The following is a 16,232-nucleotide window of genomic DNA, read 5'->3' on the forward strand; positions in this document are numbered from 1 at the left end:
CGTCAGCTTATTGGCACCAGGAGGCTCCTGGCAGCATGGTCCTGGTGTGTCCCCAGCCTTGTTGGGCAGAACTGGCCTCGAGTCAGGCGGGCACATTGGTTGGGGCGCTGTGAGGAGGGGAGGCCATTGGGAGATGTCAGTAACAGCTCCCAGAGTCGAAGGGGCCTTGCACCTGGAAGCAGACAAAACCCTCCCAGCGTGACTCGGGGGCGTCCCCAGGTGAGTTTAAAAAGGCAGGTGGGCAGAGGCAGTGCTGCCGTGGGATGAGGAGCTGTGGGCTTCACCTGCAGGCTCTGCCATGCTGTGTGCGTGTGCCCGGGGCTGGCCCTGGTCACATGGTGGCAGAGTGGATGCCAGCCAGTACCACTCCCTGCCTGGGGCGAGCAGTGGCCATTGGCCTTGCCACCCCCAGCCTGCACGCTGGTGAGGGGACAGGCTGCTCTGTGCCTTGGCTTCCAGCCCCTTTGTCCAGGGCCCCCGGATCGGGTCGCTGTTGAGTATTGGCCTGGGAGGACAGAGCCGCAGCCCCACCCAGAGGCAGGTGGACGGTTCCTGAGCTCAGCCAGCACGTGGATGGTGGGGACAGTCCCCAGGAAAAGATTGGTCCCAAACCAGAAGGGTGTCCGGAGGGGAGACAGGATCAGGCAGAAAGAGGATGTGTTGGTTTTGACAGAAGAGAAGCTACAAATCTATCATTTTCAAAACCAGAAGTCCCCCTCCCCCCATATGCCGTGAGTTGCCCTTTTTCCTGTAAAAAAGTGATGCTCTTTCCTTGGATTCCTGTCTATGGCTCCATTGCCCAGAATGGAGTCTCCAAGGGAGGCTCCAGGCTCTGCTGTGCCTGTCTCAGGAAGAGCAGCGTTCTCCCTCGTGGCTTGCAGACCCTTTAAAGTGAAGGGTTGTTTTTGTTCTTAACTTTTTTCATTTTCTTTTTAAAATGTAATCGCCCTTGAATGCAAGACCCTGGGGAAGAGCCCGGGCTCGCTGGTAACTGGACACAGCCCTCACGGTCCCTGCTCATGAGCTGTCCAGGCTGGAGGTGGCGAGCCGGCGGCCGTGTGTCCAGGAATGCTTCTTTGGCTGGTTCTGATTGTGTTTGGAGTTTGGCCTTGGGTGAGGCCCGAGTGAGGGGTCTGTGGCTACAGCGTGGCACGTGGCATGCAGGCAGCGTGCATGCGAGGGTGTAGGCATGCGAGACAACATGGCAGCAGACAAAAATAATGAACCCTGGACGAAGCTTGAGAAGAGATACAAAGAGTACAGAAACCCGGTTCTCATACTAACCCACGGGTTACAAACTAGGTTGTGCTGTAGATTTGTAGAAAATAACGATTTGAAAGAATGGCACTGGTTGGGCAGCCAGGACTCCAAGGCCGGCCTGACTCCTGTCCATGGCGAGTACCCAGAGGTGCTGGGCAGCGCTGGTTCCAGCTCACCCAGGACTGGCTGCAGCTCTCCCAGGCCCCTGCCCTCCTCCCCCAGCACGGGTGGTGCTTGCTGGAGGGGACATGGCCAGGGAGGGACTGCGGCTCAGAGGGCTGGCGGAGGCCCTGCTGCTCATGATGACTTGGCCCATTTATGCCTCCTCCTCCCCCGCAGACACCATCAGTCGCATGGCCACCGGAAGATGGTCTGTCAGGCCCGACAGCTGGGTGATGAAACTGAATTCTTCTACCTCCTGGGCAGGGGGAGGAGAAACATCCCAGTTAAACCCAAAGGACATCCTGTAAAGGAGAGGCCTGGCCCAGACCTTCCTGAAGGCAGAGGGGTGGGGGGATCCGTGGGCCCCAAAGGCCTCCTGGATGGGCATGTCCCATTTCCAGAGGAGAGCTCAGTGCTGCCAGGGGGTGCAGGGCTAGGGTCCCCTATCTACAGACACGGCCTGGCTGCCCTGCCCTGCCCAGCCCAGCCCAGCCCAGCCCAGCCCAGACTCACGGCCTTCCAGTCTGGGCACAGCCCCTCCTCCCCGTGCAGCATGTAGTCAATGCGCCTGCCGTTGCCCTTCAGCAGCTCTTTGCGTCCCTTCTGGCCTCCCCCGGGGCTCTTGCTGGTGGGGAAGGCGAGGTACTCGCGACGACCTTCCTCGCTCTCCAGGACCCTGCTCACACAGAAGGCACAGGAAGGCAAGGTGAGCCCCGCCCCCGCTGCGGTCCAGGTCCTGAGTGTGGAGCCACGTTCTGCCCACAAGTCAGACCAAACCCCTGCATTTAAGCTCCGTCTTCCCTGGGAGCCCGCAAAAGGGACTGGGATGGACAGAGACCGCGCCCGACCCTGAGTTCCTGACCGACCTGGGCCACTCCAGAATCTGCCTGGGAGTGTCCCGTGTCCACCGTGGCCTGGCAGCACTCGCTTTCCCTTTCTGAACTAGAACGTTGGCACCACCCAGAGCCTGTGACCAAGTTGGGGACAGAACTGCCCAGCCCCTCTCCAGGATGGTTTCTGCCCTGAGCTAAGAGTGTCCTGTTTTGGGGAACTTGATCTTTGCAGTGAGCCTCGGGGACCCTCCTCTTCTGGAAGTCCCCAGGCCTCCCATGACTCTTGTTTCAGGTCAGCAGGGGGCCAGGGGAGCCAGGAGGCAACCAGACCCCATCCCAGGACTGGACTGCTGTGTTGGTCTGTCCCTGAGTGGCTGTGCCGTCAAACCTCTGAGCCTCCACTGTCCCCTCTAACACAAGAATGATGACTGTGGCCCCAGAACACTTTGGGGACCAGGTGTGTCAAGAAAGGAACAAGGTAGGATGCGGCTGTCGCCCCATTTCTCAGTGGAAGGAAACTGATAGGGATGCGTATGTGTTGGTCAAGGATCTACAGGGAGGGCAGGGTGCTCAGGTGGAATGTTATGCCCTGAGTCCGGGTCTTCTGACTCCTTGACTGCCATCTGCTTCCTGCCAGGTTTCCTCCAGAGCCTGAAAATCAGTGGGAAGGAGCCTTCAAGGAACACCCCATCTCAGAGGGCAGATGCAGGCCAATGTTGGGAGTGAGAGGTGCAGCCACTGAGAGACACTACACAGGCCTGCCTGCCCGGCTAACGCCTGGACAAATGGACAGGGCACTTGGACAGGCACAGCCAGCAAACATGGATTTCTGCAGGGTCTTTATCAGCCTTGAGATAAATAACACTAATGACATGCAGAACATCGTTATATCTCAGAAATGTAATCCATTACTGTCCTTCTTTGCCTTTGATAATTCCAGCATCAATGATCTAAGAGTTACTGATAGTCATTTTTAAATCATCATCTCATAAAAAGATAATTTTCTCAGCATAGGATGATGTTTCAAATTTAGTCTATAATTAATTGGCTCAAATTAGCTGCAAGGAGCCATTGCCATGGCTCTGTGCAGTCTCAGGCTGTGAATTATAAATTGGCTCTGCTGCTGGCCTCTCAACTGTGTCCTTTTTGGAAGTCTCGGGTTCAAGAATGCAGTTTGGCTGGGATGGAACTGTCTCTACTTTGAAAAGGACTGCCTTGTCTTATCTCTGTTCGTGTTTTTATTTGCCTAATGGGTGGCTACCAGCTGCCGGGCTCCTGCAGCAGATGCCATCCCCAAGGCTCCTCGGCAGGGGTCTCTGCAGCGCTTGGCCTCGCCCTGGGAGATTCTGGTCCTTTTTCCTGTGCCCAAGGCAGGCTGGGGCTCAGGGCAGGCCAAGTTCTGGTAGAGTGGACCCAGACTCTGGGTGCTGGTGTAGGAAACACCACCTCGAGGCCCCAGGCCTACTCGGAGGCTTCTTCTTGGTAAGGATACCCGTGGAGCGTGAGGTCCAGCACAGCCTCCGCCCACCCCCAGCTTGCATCCCTGAGGCTCTCACAGGCGTCGTCCCGTGGGGCTGTGCACTCTTGTCTGCCCACAGAGCCCATCTCTCCACACCTGTTTCTGGGTTGGTGCTCATCCCAGACCTGAGAGCTGCCTGGATCTGCCTACCCTGCCTGACCGCGGCAGCATGGGTGCTGGGTGCTTACTTTTGCAGATTGTCAGGGGTGCACACTTCCTCGTCGTAGAGACCGTCCTTGTCCAGTAGGGTACCTGGGGACAAGGAGGTGAGAGGGGTCACTGCAGGCAGGGCCCAGCCAGCCTCAAGGAGGGCTGCCTCCCTGGGGCAGGAAGGGTAGGCCAGGGCTTCTGTGGGCTGGGCAGCTGAGTGCCCCCCCTCCCCCCAGCAGTGGGGTCTTGGGGGCAGGTCTCTCCGGGAAGCCCATGGGGTATCAGGGCTCGGCAGTGCCCCTCCCCTGCCCCAGTCCCCCTCCCCTCCCACCCCAGAGCCCGTGCCCAGCCCCAGCTCACCGATTGCCCACGGCTTCTCCTCCCCAGGCCCCAGGCGGCAGGGGTCCTTGTAACGTGTAAACAGGGAGTGCTGCTGCTCCAGCTTGTCATCTGTGCAGGGAGGGAGGGAGTGCTGAGGAGCTCCGGATGTCTGGCCTGTCCTGGAGGGCCACCTGCCCCTGGTTCCGGTCTGACCAGAGTCACCAGGTCCCTGTCCCTCAGGTAACTGCCTCTGGGTGGGGTCTGTGTCCCCAGACAGATGGATCTGTGGTTCATCTGTCACTGGGTTTCTGCGTCCTTGAGAATGCCCCCTCTAACAGCCGTCAGAATTGTGCCTGGTGGGACTTTCCTGGTGGTCCAGTGGTTAAGACTCCACGCTCCCAATGCAGGGGGCCCGGGTTCAATCCCGGATCAGGGAACTAGATCCTGCATGCCACAACTAAAAGCGCCCACATGCCACAGCTAAAAAAAAGATGCTGCATGCGGCAACGAAGATCCCGCGTGCCGCAACTAAGACCCGGCACAGCCAAATAAATAAATGTTTAAAAAAAAAAAAAAAAGAGGGCTTCCGTGGTGGCACAGTGGTTGAGAGTCCGCCTGCCGATGCAGGGGACATGGGTTCGTGCCCCGGTCTGGGAAGATCCCACATGCCACGGAGCGGCTGGGCCCGTGAGCCATGGCCACTGAGCCTGCGCGTCCGGAGCCTGCGCTCCGCAATGGGAGAGGCCACTACAGTGAGAGGCCCGCATACCGCAAAAAAAAAAAAAAAGAATTGTGCCTGGTGCAAAGTAAGAGCTGAATACAGACTTGGTGAGTATCATTAGCTAACCCCATTAGTCTGGGTTGCAGAGGCTCCCAGCCTTCCCTGCCAGAGGTTCATCTGTGGGGCATCTCTTTGTCTCCAGCAAGGTGGCCTCTGAGCTATTTAGGGAGAGCAAGGCTTCTTATTCTAGGATTTCTCGGGGGCGGAGAAATCATAGTCTTGCTAAATGTCCCACCCCCATGCTCTGGAGGAGCAGGAAGTTACTTGAGCTGCCTAACCCCAGTCTTTCCAGCTGTGACTGGAACCCACGCCTCCCCGAGTGGCCGACCCTGATGGTGAGCACGCCTCACCAGAGGAGCAGTTGTCGAAGTTAAAATCTCCGCAGATGACGTCAAACGCCACCAGCTCCTCGGGGTTGGCTGCGCTGGACGAGGAGGTAGATTTTCGGAAATCAGCCAGCCAGTCCTGAAGCATGTTCAGCTGCTCACACCTGATGTCACTGTCCTCTGTGCGGCAGAACCACAGAGAGATGATGAAGCTGCTGCCAGGCCCCAGCCGGGCCAATCCCAACCCTCTGAGGGGACATTCCCCACCCGCTGAAGCTCGGGGCCCTGGACCCTACCTGGCAGGGCGTGCAGGTGTGTGCAGGAGATGTACCCGACAATTCTTTGGTCGTGAGGTGTATTTCCTACCTGCACCTGTAGGGGAGGAAGCGAGGTGTTGGTGAGGAGGCCTAAGAGTTATCACTGCTCTGAGCACAAGGGGACACTGGCGACTCCTGCCCCCAGCCAGGTCAAACTCTCAGAAGCCCAGCTCTGTCGACTCCTGGCTAGACTGGGGCCCCAGGAAGAACAGCACATGTCCTGCTTCTAGGAGCTTCTGCTCCAGTGTGGGAGGCAGATGCATGGAGAAGTACCAGCCTGTGGCATGGTGAGTGCCACTGACAATTCAGGTACGGTTTCACAGGAGAGAGATGCAGAAATTGCTCCCTACACCCCTGCTGTCTCCTGGTGACCAGAAGGTCCACATGGATGACCCTCAAGTGCCAGCCCCTTGGTTCTTTGTCGACTCCTGCCTGGTGGCTCTTTCCTCCTCCCCTTGGTCACACCCTGGACCTGATCATGGCTTGGAGCCCATTCCTGTGAAGTCTGAATCAGGCTCCCCTCTGGGATGTGGTGCAGCCACAGAGCCCACCACCCTCCTCCACTGTGAGAGGCCTTGGACCTTGCCTTCGGCTCTGTCTTCCCAGTCTTTGCCTCTCTGGCTTCATGAGCGGTCATTTTAACTGCTTTTTGATTGTCCCCAGATCCGGGATGACAGCTGTGGCCAGTGTCTCCATGGCACCTATGTCATGGCCGGCCCCCGGCACCCCATGGCCTCCATCCTGAGCCCAGTCCTCCTTCCTCCACAGGGGCTTCTTCACGCTCTACTCTCCCCAACCTCGGTCTTTGCCTCTGGCTCACCTCCTTCACTGGAGACAGCGTCCCTGGCAGGTGGACTGGGGCCGAGGGCTCCTCCCTGACTCCCTGCCCAATTGCAGGTTACCCTGGCAGACTGTTTCCACGGGTTGGCGTAATGAAAACGAGCATCTCAGCTGTACAGCACAGACAACTCAGCCCCCAGTGATGAGCCTGGTTCAAGCCTCAGCCCTTGTTGGGCTGTGGCCGGGGAGGGGAGGGTTGGCCACCCAGCCTGCGGGTTCTCAGGCCCTCTGCTGGAGGCTATGACAGGAGAGTCCCTCCTGGCGTGCTCCCCAGACCATTCTCGGGTGCCCTTCCCAGAGGCCTCTGGTTGAATCCACATCCTCTTCCTCTCTGGGCTTTCCTCCCATCTGAGCCTCAGCTGTCTTCCCCATATTTCACTATCTGTTCCAGACTGGGTTTCGTATGATGATGAGACCCTGGACCTCGGGAAGTCTCCAGGGAGGGTGACTGTGGAGGCCAGTTCTTGGCTGAGGTGCATGCAGCAGTAGCGCGGGTGCCCCGCACTCTGCCCGTCCTCCAGCTAACAGTGCCCTGGACTCATCACAGGCCCTCTGCTCTGAGAGCCTTGGGAGGCTTCCATCCTTCTTTCTGCTGCTGAAGTCAGGTTGGTATTATTCTCCTCCATGAGGTCTTTCTCGTCATCAAACACCCTTAGCTTTCTACAGCTCTTCATCCCCTTTCCCAGCCTGGATAGATGCACATCTTTCCTTTTCCACTGCCCAGGCAGATGAATGTCTGGTTACTTGATAATGGGCCTGGATTTGGGGCTGTTTATAAGCTGATATGTTCACCATTCACTTCTTGCCCATATTCCAGGCCCAGACCTTGGCCCACCCCTGGAATCCCTTGGAAATTACATACCATTGGTTCCCCCTGTTGCAAAAACACAACACAGCTTTAAAACCACAGTGCCCCTAGAGGCCACACGATGGTGCTGTCTGCATCCTCAGGCCAGGAGTCTGTTCCCTCCTCTATAATAATAATCACGCTGTTGAGCACCATGCCTAGCGCTTCAGTCCTGTGAGCTCACCAAGATCCACTTTATTATGTGCTGGGACTTAACTGATTCCCGGCTTGAGTCCTCGGGAGCCTCAGAGGCTTGTGTTTCTCTTGCAAAAAACAATCACTCTGAGAGGTTGTGCCTTTAGTCCTGGTGGACAAAGACTGTCAATAGAGCAGGGCCCAGAATCAGGCTCTCTCACCCCTGAGGCAGAAGCCAGTCCATTCCCTCCCTCCTTTCTCCGGGCGTCTCAGTAGCAGGAAAGCACACTTTCCTAGAGGATGAGAAGCTCTGCAGAGTAAATGGGTAGGCAGGGCTGGACGGGGAGCCCCGGGTGAAGGCAGCAGCCAGGCTAGCACATTTCCAGCCCCTGGGCCCTTCTGGGGCTGGCCTGGCTCCTGAAACCTCTCTTATTTCACTCTTCCACGTAGAGAAAGGCACACTCTCGCCGACAGAGACGAGCTGGGTCTGCCGTGCCGGGCACAACGGCTCTGCTCTCGAGTTCTGTCTGACGGGAGAGGCGGGCAGCAAGACATCTGGGGCCAGGGCTGAGGAACCCCCGAGGGAAGGCTGGCTTGTGCTGGACGCCGCTGAGGAGAGCTCCACTGAGGTGGGGCAGCCAAGACAAGGGGGATTGGCACAGGGAGGCCCCTTAGGGTGTGGCTGGAGCAGAGCCCAGGGAGGTTGGAGGGGCCCAGGGGAAGGCCGACTTCTCCCTGAGGCAGCAGGAAGAGGGTGAAAGGAGTCAGACTTGGGACATGAGGAGGACGGGTGAGAAGTGGGAGGACAGCCCAGAACATCCGGGTGGAGGCAGAGGAATGGTGGCCTGGGCAGTGATCTTGCAGCTGGAGACACGGGGTGGACCCAGACGTATCTGGAAAGGGAAAGTGGGAGCCCGGGTGGATTGACTGGGCTCAGGGCAAGAGAGCCCTCAGCAAGTGCGGAAATGGAGGCTGTGGAGCCACTTCCCCGGGCAGGTGCCTGGGGCCAGCTGGCCATGGTAACAGCTGGAAATGAAGAGGGCTGGCCAAGTGGGGTCACCTGCTCTGGGGGCTGCCAACGCCCAGCTCAGGCTGAGACTGGTGCTGCCATATCTGCCAAGGTGGGGAGAGAAGTTGCAAACGGAGTTTCATGTGAAATTGCTTGTTTTTTAAATGTTGGCCAACACAAATTTTTTAATGGTGTGGACCAAATTAAACATATCTGAAGACTAGTTTTAGATCCAGGAGGTAGAGGGCTCTTCAGCATTTAAAGGATGGGCAGGCGACAAGGAGCCTGGAAGGAACGGCCGGAGAGGTAGGGGGTGGGAGGGAAGCCCGCGTCGGAGGGGCTGTCCCAAGGAGACTTGTGACCCTGGTGGGCATGATAGTTGGGGTGCCAGGCTGAGGAAAGAGAGGAGGAGGGGGCGTGTGGGCTGGGGGAAGGCTTGAAGGGGCCCTGGCCTTTGAGCGGTCTGTAGTAGGGCAGGTGGGAGGGAGAGGGTGCGTTCTCTCCCACCCACAGACTGACATGTCCCCTCCTTCCCCAGAAGGTCACTCCGGCTGCTGAGACAGAACACTGACAAACCGTATGCCAAAATGGGGAGGTTGGTCTCCTGTAAGAGGAGTGCCTTCAATTTCGGCATCTCAGGAGAGCCAGGGACCACAGATCTGCACCGGCTGAGCCACACAAGAGGCCTGAGCGATGGGAGGGGAGTTCTGGGCGTTGGGGTGTGGCCCTGGCTCCGGCAGGCTCCGTGTGGACCATCCGCCAGGCCCTCACTCCTGGCAGGAGCTTGACTGACCGGTGGCACTTCCCTGGACAGGCCGAGCACGGTCAGAGCTGAGGCCTGGGCACGAGCGCCTCACCACGCTGGCCCTCCACAGCAGCCGCACCAGCCCCCTCCGTTCACGGAACCCCTTCTAGGAGAACTGAGAAGTCTTGAGGGGAATACAGAGAAGATCTGCACCCGAAGCAGCTGCTGCCTCTGGGGGCGGAAAGCCCTGTTCTGTAGCAGCTGGCCAAACGGTGCTTCGGAAAACTCTGGAAGCACCAAGAGCAGCTTTTGGATGGGGAGCAGAAAGTCAGCACGCTGAGCGTGTCAGGCTCAGAAGAAGATAAATGCGTAATGACCAAATTACCATGGTCTAAAAACTCCCCCAATTGCATCCAAATTAGCAGAAATAATTATGATTCACTTTAATTAGTGACTGTGGAAGTGAAGCCTCGGGCTGGCGGGCAGAGGGCCTGGTGTGGCAGCTGTGTGACAGCCAGGAGGGAGAGGGCGTTCTGGCCAGTGAGGCTGGTGGCCTGAGGCAGCGGGTGTGCTAACGGCCAGGGCCTGAGAGGCCTGCCTGCAAGCCTACAGCCATTTGTCTGCAATGATTCAGAGAAGGGGCTCCCTGCCTCCACCGCCTACCACCTTCACCACCAGCACCGTGGGAACCTCCCAGGCCTCGCTGCTCCCGTGCCGCTCTCCACCTTGTGAGTAGGCTCTACGTTGCCCCGGCTTTACAGATGGGGAAATGGTGGCTCAGAGATCTGAGGAACTTGCCTGAGATCACCCAGCCTGGAGCCTTGGCTCCTGTCCCTGCATTCTTATTTCCCTTGTTCTTGAGCTGGGGGCCCCCCGGTTCCGCTCCATGAAAGGCCTTGTCTGCCCCCTGCCCTCCAAGAGAGCGAGGACCCTGGCTGCAGCCTGCCTCCCGCCGTGGCTCTGGGCCCTGCTGGCTGAGGCCTCCTACCTTGAGATACAGAGCTCCCTTCGAGGCCAGGCTGTCGGAGGACCGCCCGTTGGGGTAACAGTGATAGGCCACGTCCATGATGGGGTAGCGGCTGGCAAAGAAGAGGCCGCTGTTGAGACACTTGAAGCTGCAGCAGCCATGGCAGCCATAGACCCCGACGTCATAGAGGATGTACTCGAAGTAGCCGTGCAGCTGGTCTTTCAACTTGGTGGCCGCCCGCTTGTCAAACACCTCCTGCAGGCACAGGAAGTCCAGGTTGGCAGGAAAGAAGGCTGAGACCTCGTGGTCAAAGGCCTCGTCCGGGTGGCGCCTCCTGCGCACGGCTGCCTTCTTCGCCACCGAGGCCTTGTACGGGAGCTTGCTGTTGGTGCCTGGCTCCCCACCGCCGCCGTCAGCCCCGGCCCGTGCCTTCACCAGGGACTCCCTGGAGGCCGAGGGGCTGCCCAGGCTCCCCGAGTCCCCATCCCGATGACTCTGGTTGGGTGTCTGGCCCCGTGGGCCCCCACCAGCCCCGTTCTTGGCCTGGCCACCAGCGGGGGGGTCGACGGCTTCGGGGGGCCGGCCCCCCTCGTCGCCACCGATGCGCACGATGCAGGCGTCCTCAAGGCTGCCGCCGTCGGCTGGGTCCCCGGAGGCCAGGCCGTTGGCGGCCTCTTCGCTAGGGTGACGCCCACCGTACTCCACAGAGGCCGTCCTCTTAATGCTCCCAGGGACGGCCCGGGCCACACCATCACTGCCCTGCGGTGACACCAGGCTGCTGAAGCTGGCCGCGCTGATGGAGGTGTTGGTGGGTGAGTCGATGTAGATTTTGATCTGGGGCCTACTGGCCCCGTTGCGGATTCTCTGGCCGATTTCTTTGGCCCGGGCTTGGGTGTTGAAAACGTTGTTGAGCCTAGCCAGTGAGTCCGGGAGGAGGCAGAGGTTGGCAGTGGCAAAGCAGAAGCTTTTGCCAGGACCCGTACCCTTCCATTCACTGAGCAGGGCTGCCCCGCCGGCTGGGCCCTTGTCCTCCAGCCGGGAGTAGACGTAGGGCCGGCGGGCCGACTGCAGGGTGGACCAGAGGAGGAACCCAAGGAGCGCAAAGGGCAGCGAGGCGACCAGGAGGGCCAGGTAGACGGGCGTGAAGAGCACGGTGCAGAGCAGCTGGAGGTAGCACGGGTCATCCGCCCGCTGGCGCTTCTCATAGGTGGTGGGTATGAAGGAGGCCAGGAGCCGGTCCGCCAGCCAGTAGCATGGGAAGATGAGGGCCCAGGACACGGCGTGCAGGGCGGACAGACAGCTGTTGGGAAAGGGGGTCGTGTACAAAACCATTGCAGCTCACTGGGCGCCGTGGCCAGCCCTACTACATGATGTCCCTGGCAGTGCAGGCACTTTCCTGGGCAGGGCGGGCGAGTGGGGGGCAGCCAGAGGAGGGTCACCTGCTGGTGAGACACGACTGTGGATGGTCAGCGGCACATGTCGGCCAGCCAGTCATGGTTCCCCTCAGTGGGCCATGCTGGGCCACCAAAGGCTGCTGGAGAACCTGGAAGACAGAAGGTGAGGGGGCTTTTATTCATCTTTAGAGGGGCAGGTCAGATGCTGGGGCCGTTGCCCTGTTCACCCCGTTCCTGCCTCCTCTGACATGAGCAGGACTGTTCTGAGGACCAGGCCGGAGCTGGCAGGCTCACATGGGGCGTTTGGGACCAGGAGCGGGCCTGGCACGCTGCATTTGCCCGTGTGTTTGGCTCTCTTCGCCTGGTGACCTGACTGCCTCTAGCTGACCTTTTTTTTTTTTGGCTGCGCTGTGTGGCTTGCGGGATCTTAGTTCCCTGACCAGGGATCGAACCTGGGCCCCCGGCATTGGAAGCTCAGAGTCCTAACCACTGGACCGCTAGAGAATTCCCTAGCTGACCATTTTGACCTTGTAAGCTAGTTGCTTGGAAACTGGCCCAGGATTTGAGGAGCACAGTTTGTGGGCATGCAGAACATGGCGGGTCCTAGAGGATGCCTGGGCCTGACACTGGCCTGGACAGCCTGAAGCCCGTCAGGAGCCAGGGGTGTGTTTAGAACAGGAGATGGGTGAGCCTGAGAGGAGCCGCAGACACAGCCGCCTGTCACTGAGTGCCGAAAAGGGGCCAGAGGGTCCTGGGGCAGAGGGCAGTGTGGCTGGCGGGGCCCCGGAGGGGAGAGTCCCTCCACAACCAGGCTCTCACTGTGCCCCAGCCTGCAGCATCAGACCGTCTCTGCCGTCCCACTCCTGCTGAGCCCCAGCAGAAATATCCGCCTGATGAGGACCCAGGCACTGTGTGGGCCTTCCCAAGTTCTAGAATGATCAGAGTTACCCAGTTACAGGGGACCCTGAAGGTCCCTGTGACCTTTGAAGAAGCTCCCTGGAGCTTTGAGGGTCTGGCCCAAGCTTCTTCCCTAAGCACCCCCGCCACACAGCCCCAGGGCCCAGCTGAGGCTCACGGCTGCCAGAATGAGTCCACCCCGGGTCCCCACCCCAGCCCATGCAGGAGCTGCCGTGGGTCTCAGAGCAGGCCCAGGGCCCCGCCCGGGAGAGGCCGCAGGTGCATTCATTGTACTGAATGTAGAATCAATAAAGACAAGGGTCTGGACTATTTACCCAGCCTCCAGGGACCAAGGGTGATCATTCTGTGGTGCAGCTGGTATAAACATAACGCAGAGTTTTTACAACCAGATCAGCTGGGGGACTCATTTCCTGTTGATGTCTCACGGGCCCAGCCCTGCTTCTGCCATGGCACCTTGGGGGTCTGCGTCCACAGGGCCATCTGTCCTGGCCCCACACCCTCTCTTCCTCCTGCCTTCCTGGTCACCTCAGCCGGGACCTGGGTGCCATCTGGACTCTGCCTTCCCTCAGTCCCCACATCCCATCAGTCCCTCCTGCCCACCCAAGCCCCCGTGGAGCCCCTGTGCTGGTTCAGGACTGCATCACATGTCACCCACTTTCCCGGCCTCTTCCCCATCAGGCCCTCCTCCACACGATGGCTGGAGAGACTGTCTAATCTGATCACATCACAGACGCCTCAGCCCCACTGAGGCCTTGCTCAGCACTTATTGGTCATTGCCTCTCCTCAGCCAGGCCCACCCATGTCTGTAGCCCCAGCCCTCTTTGTGTTCACCTCCCAGTCTCCGGATGTCGTTTCCTGTCCACGCCTTGCTATTTTCTCTGCCCCTCGTCTAGCTCACCCTTCTGCTAAGACTCAGCTTAGAAATCACCTCAGACAGGCCCTTTTGTCCCCCTTGACAGGTGGCTTAGGTACCTTCTCTGGGGGCTCCCGTCCCCCTTGGGCATGGCCTGATCTCTGCAATTCTAGATCATAAACGCTCATGGGGTGAGGCTACCTCCTTGCAGAACTGGGGGCTTCCTGGAAGAAGGAGCTGCACTGAGAGCGCCGGGGTTCCCCGGGCTGCACCAGCAGCGGGATCTCAGGAAATGGGTGAGTGAACGTTGGTCGATCTGCCTCACGGTGTAAGGAGGGGGAGTTTCAGTCACCCAGTCGCACTCCTGCGGCCACCATCTGATGTCGGGGTGTGGTGCTCAACCTGGAACAGAGCTTAATGTCGGAAGTTGAACTTAAGCCGGTGGCTGTGTCTGGTTCTGGAGAATGTGTTTCACAAAGATTTTACTTTCTTCAGAGGAAATCACTTTGAAGCAAACACTGGAAGTTTACGTTTCGAAGCAGGTGTGTCTACTCAGACCACAGCCATCTGACCAGGAGCCCCTAACTCAGGTGTGAGCAATGAGGCTCACTGGTGGTGAGGCCAGAGAGCCGGCCCCAGTATCCTCCCTGCCACATGCTGTCCTGGAGCCTCAGACTCAGCCAGTGGCCTTCCTCACCTCCCCCATACCCACCCCAAATCCTGGCCTCTGAGGGCCAGACCCCGGGTCAGGGATGTCCTAATCCTGATGGCCTTGGTTCTGTGATCGGCTCTTTCAAGGGCCCTGTGAACTCAGGCTGGGCTGGTGGGCTGGGGCCCCAAGACCAATTTCATAATGATAGTGGCTGAAATTGGAGGACTTGCTGCAAGTGTGCTGACCCTCTGTACCATGATCTCCTCTAACCCCACGGCAGAGCTGTGTCACCTCTGTGGCTTAGGGCTCGCAGCTCAGGCTTGGAAGGGCTGGTGGCTACCCAAGGAGGCCACACCAGCCATCTGACATACTCACTTGTTCTTTCTTTAAATCCCAGCAGTTTCATTTGAGTTTAACCTGGAGTTGGGGTGACAGCCCCCTCGCACTCCCACGTAGCCTGATGGGTTTGCCTTCCCCTGTCCCACGGCACACCGAGTGTACACCTACAGGAGCCGGCTGGCTTCAGGCTGGCTGCAGCGAGAGCTGCAAGAGAGGACGCAGCCGCCTGAACCATCTGGGCCCCCAGGAAGAGCCTGCAGGTCCTGTCCCTGTGGGGTGGGGTGTCTGGAGCTGCCCCAGCTGCCAGGAGCACCCGCGGTTGGTACCAAGGTGCTCGGGGTTGGGGTCCAGGCCAGACACCTGGGGAGCCCTGGATGTCTCCCCAGTGTCACAGAATAGACCCCCTCCCACGTCTCCCTTCCCTTTCCTCTTCTCTGTAGTCTGAGGTCGTCATCAGCCCAGCCCAGCCAACACCATCTTCCCCTGCCCCACCCGGCACCATTCCCCTGTGCTCAGTCTCAGGCCACAGGCCCCAGACCCACAGTCTGCACCGCGGTCCGGAGGAGCTTCCGAAACAATCTGATTAGACTCTTCCTCCCTTTGGTGGTCTCATTGTCTCGGGTGATGAAGTCCAGTCTCCCAATCTCTGTCTAGGGTCCTCTGTGCTCCTGCCCTCACTGGCCTCTTTCCCCACCCAGCCTCCACCTGGGCTCCTCCACCACCTCTGATGCCCACTGCTGTCTGACCTCCAGGCCCCTGCCCCTGCTGGGCTCTCTGCCTGAGACTCCTTTCCTTCCTTGTCTCCTATCAGCTCCTCCTTAACTCTTCAGGGCCCAGCTGATATGCCGCCTCCTGGAGGGGTGGGATGGGGGGGCAGGAAGGGTCTTCTTTGACCCACCCAGGGCTGCCTGTGACCCCCAAACCCTCTCCATGCTGTGCTGTCATCCTGGCAGGAACTGGAGTGGTTTAACATCTGGATCCCACAAACGGAACTCCATCAGGACTGTCTGGCTGAGCTCGGGGCGGGCCTGAGGAAGGGATGGGCCCTGCTGTGTCCAGGCTGAGAGGCTGGGCAGGTGGAGCGGGTGGGGCTGTCTGCCCCACAAGGAGCACAGTCGCACTGTGGTGGGAGTCAGGCGTGGCCGAGCCCTGGCTGTGATGACAGCTCTGGAGAAAGGACCTGGGAGGAGAGGAGAGGAGAGGGTCTGTTCTATTCATGCCTTGCTGCCCTCCAGGCAGAACTGGCCTGTGTTCCAGGGGGTGACCATAGCTCCGTTATGGGTCAGAGGTAAATGCAGCCTCGCTTCATAAAAGAGTTCCTGAGATAAATTCTTAAACCTTCGGTTCTGTGTGGCTCTTCCCCAGCACTGGCTGATCAGGGTTGGGATCTGCTGGGACAGGGCTATTGGTTGGTGGTGAGTGTCCCTCTTCAGCTGCCCTGGGTCCTCCTCACTTCTGCTGTGGCCCCAGAAACCCTTTTCAGCAAGTTCCCTCCCCAGCCCTGCCTGCAGTGGTAGGTGTGACTTTTCTGCCTCCCCTGGTCTGGTCATAGGAATGTTTTTTGTCCCCATTCAGGCATCGATGGATTTGAGGGGGCTGGCAGCCCAGAGGGCCTATGGGCAGCGGTGGCCACCACAGCAGCTCTCCAAGATGTGGTAGATCCGAGCACCTCGGTCCTTCCTGCCTGCCATCCTGGCCCTTCACGACTCTCCTAGGTCCACCTGCCTCTCCTTCCACGGTGTCCTGGACATAAGGAGCCTCAGGTGCTGCCCACCTGCCCTGCTGCCGCGTGCAGTCCCTGCATCCACGCACAGAAGCTGTTGACACAGAAGGGATTGCCACCAATGGAGCTGGTTTCTAAAGC

The 16,232-nt window shown here is 59.1% G+C and overlaps 1 protein-coding gene across 1 annotated transcript; it reads right to left on the reverse strand.

Annotated features, from left to right (window-relative positions):
* Nucleotides 1-1,576: 1,576 nt before the first annotated feature.
* Nucleotides 1,577-11,544, reverse strand: SMPD3 (sphingomyelin phosphodiesterase 3). The gene is made up of 7 exons (XM_060084718.1): nt 10,234-11,544; nt 5,649-5,724; nt 5,377-5,532; nt 4,285-4,374; nt 3,963-4,026; nt 1,936-2,098; nt 1,577-1,678 (listed from the first exon to the last, which is right to left on the reverse strand). The coding sequence occupies exons 1-7, from the start codon at nt 11,542-11,544 to the stop codon at nt 1,577-1,579; spliced, it is 1,962 nt and encodes a 653-aa protein (XP_059940701.1).
* Between the last annotated feature and the right edge of the window lie 4,688 nt (nt 11,545-16,232).

Source organism: Mesoplodon densirostris, chromosome 19 (assembly GCF_025265405.1).
Source record: "Mesoplodon densirostris isolate mMesDen1 chromosome 19, mMesDen1 primary haplotype, whole genome shotgun sequence".
NCBI lineage: Eukaryota > Metazoa > Chordata > Mammalia > Artiodactyla > Ziphiidae > Mesoplodon > Mesoplodon densirostris.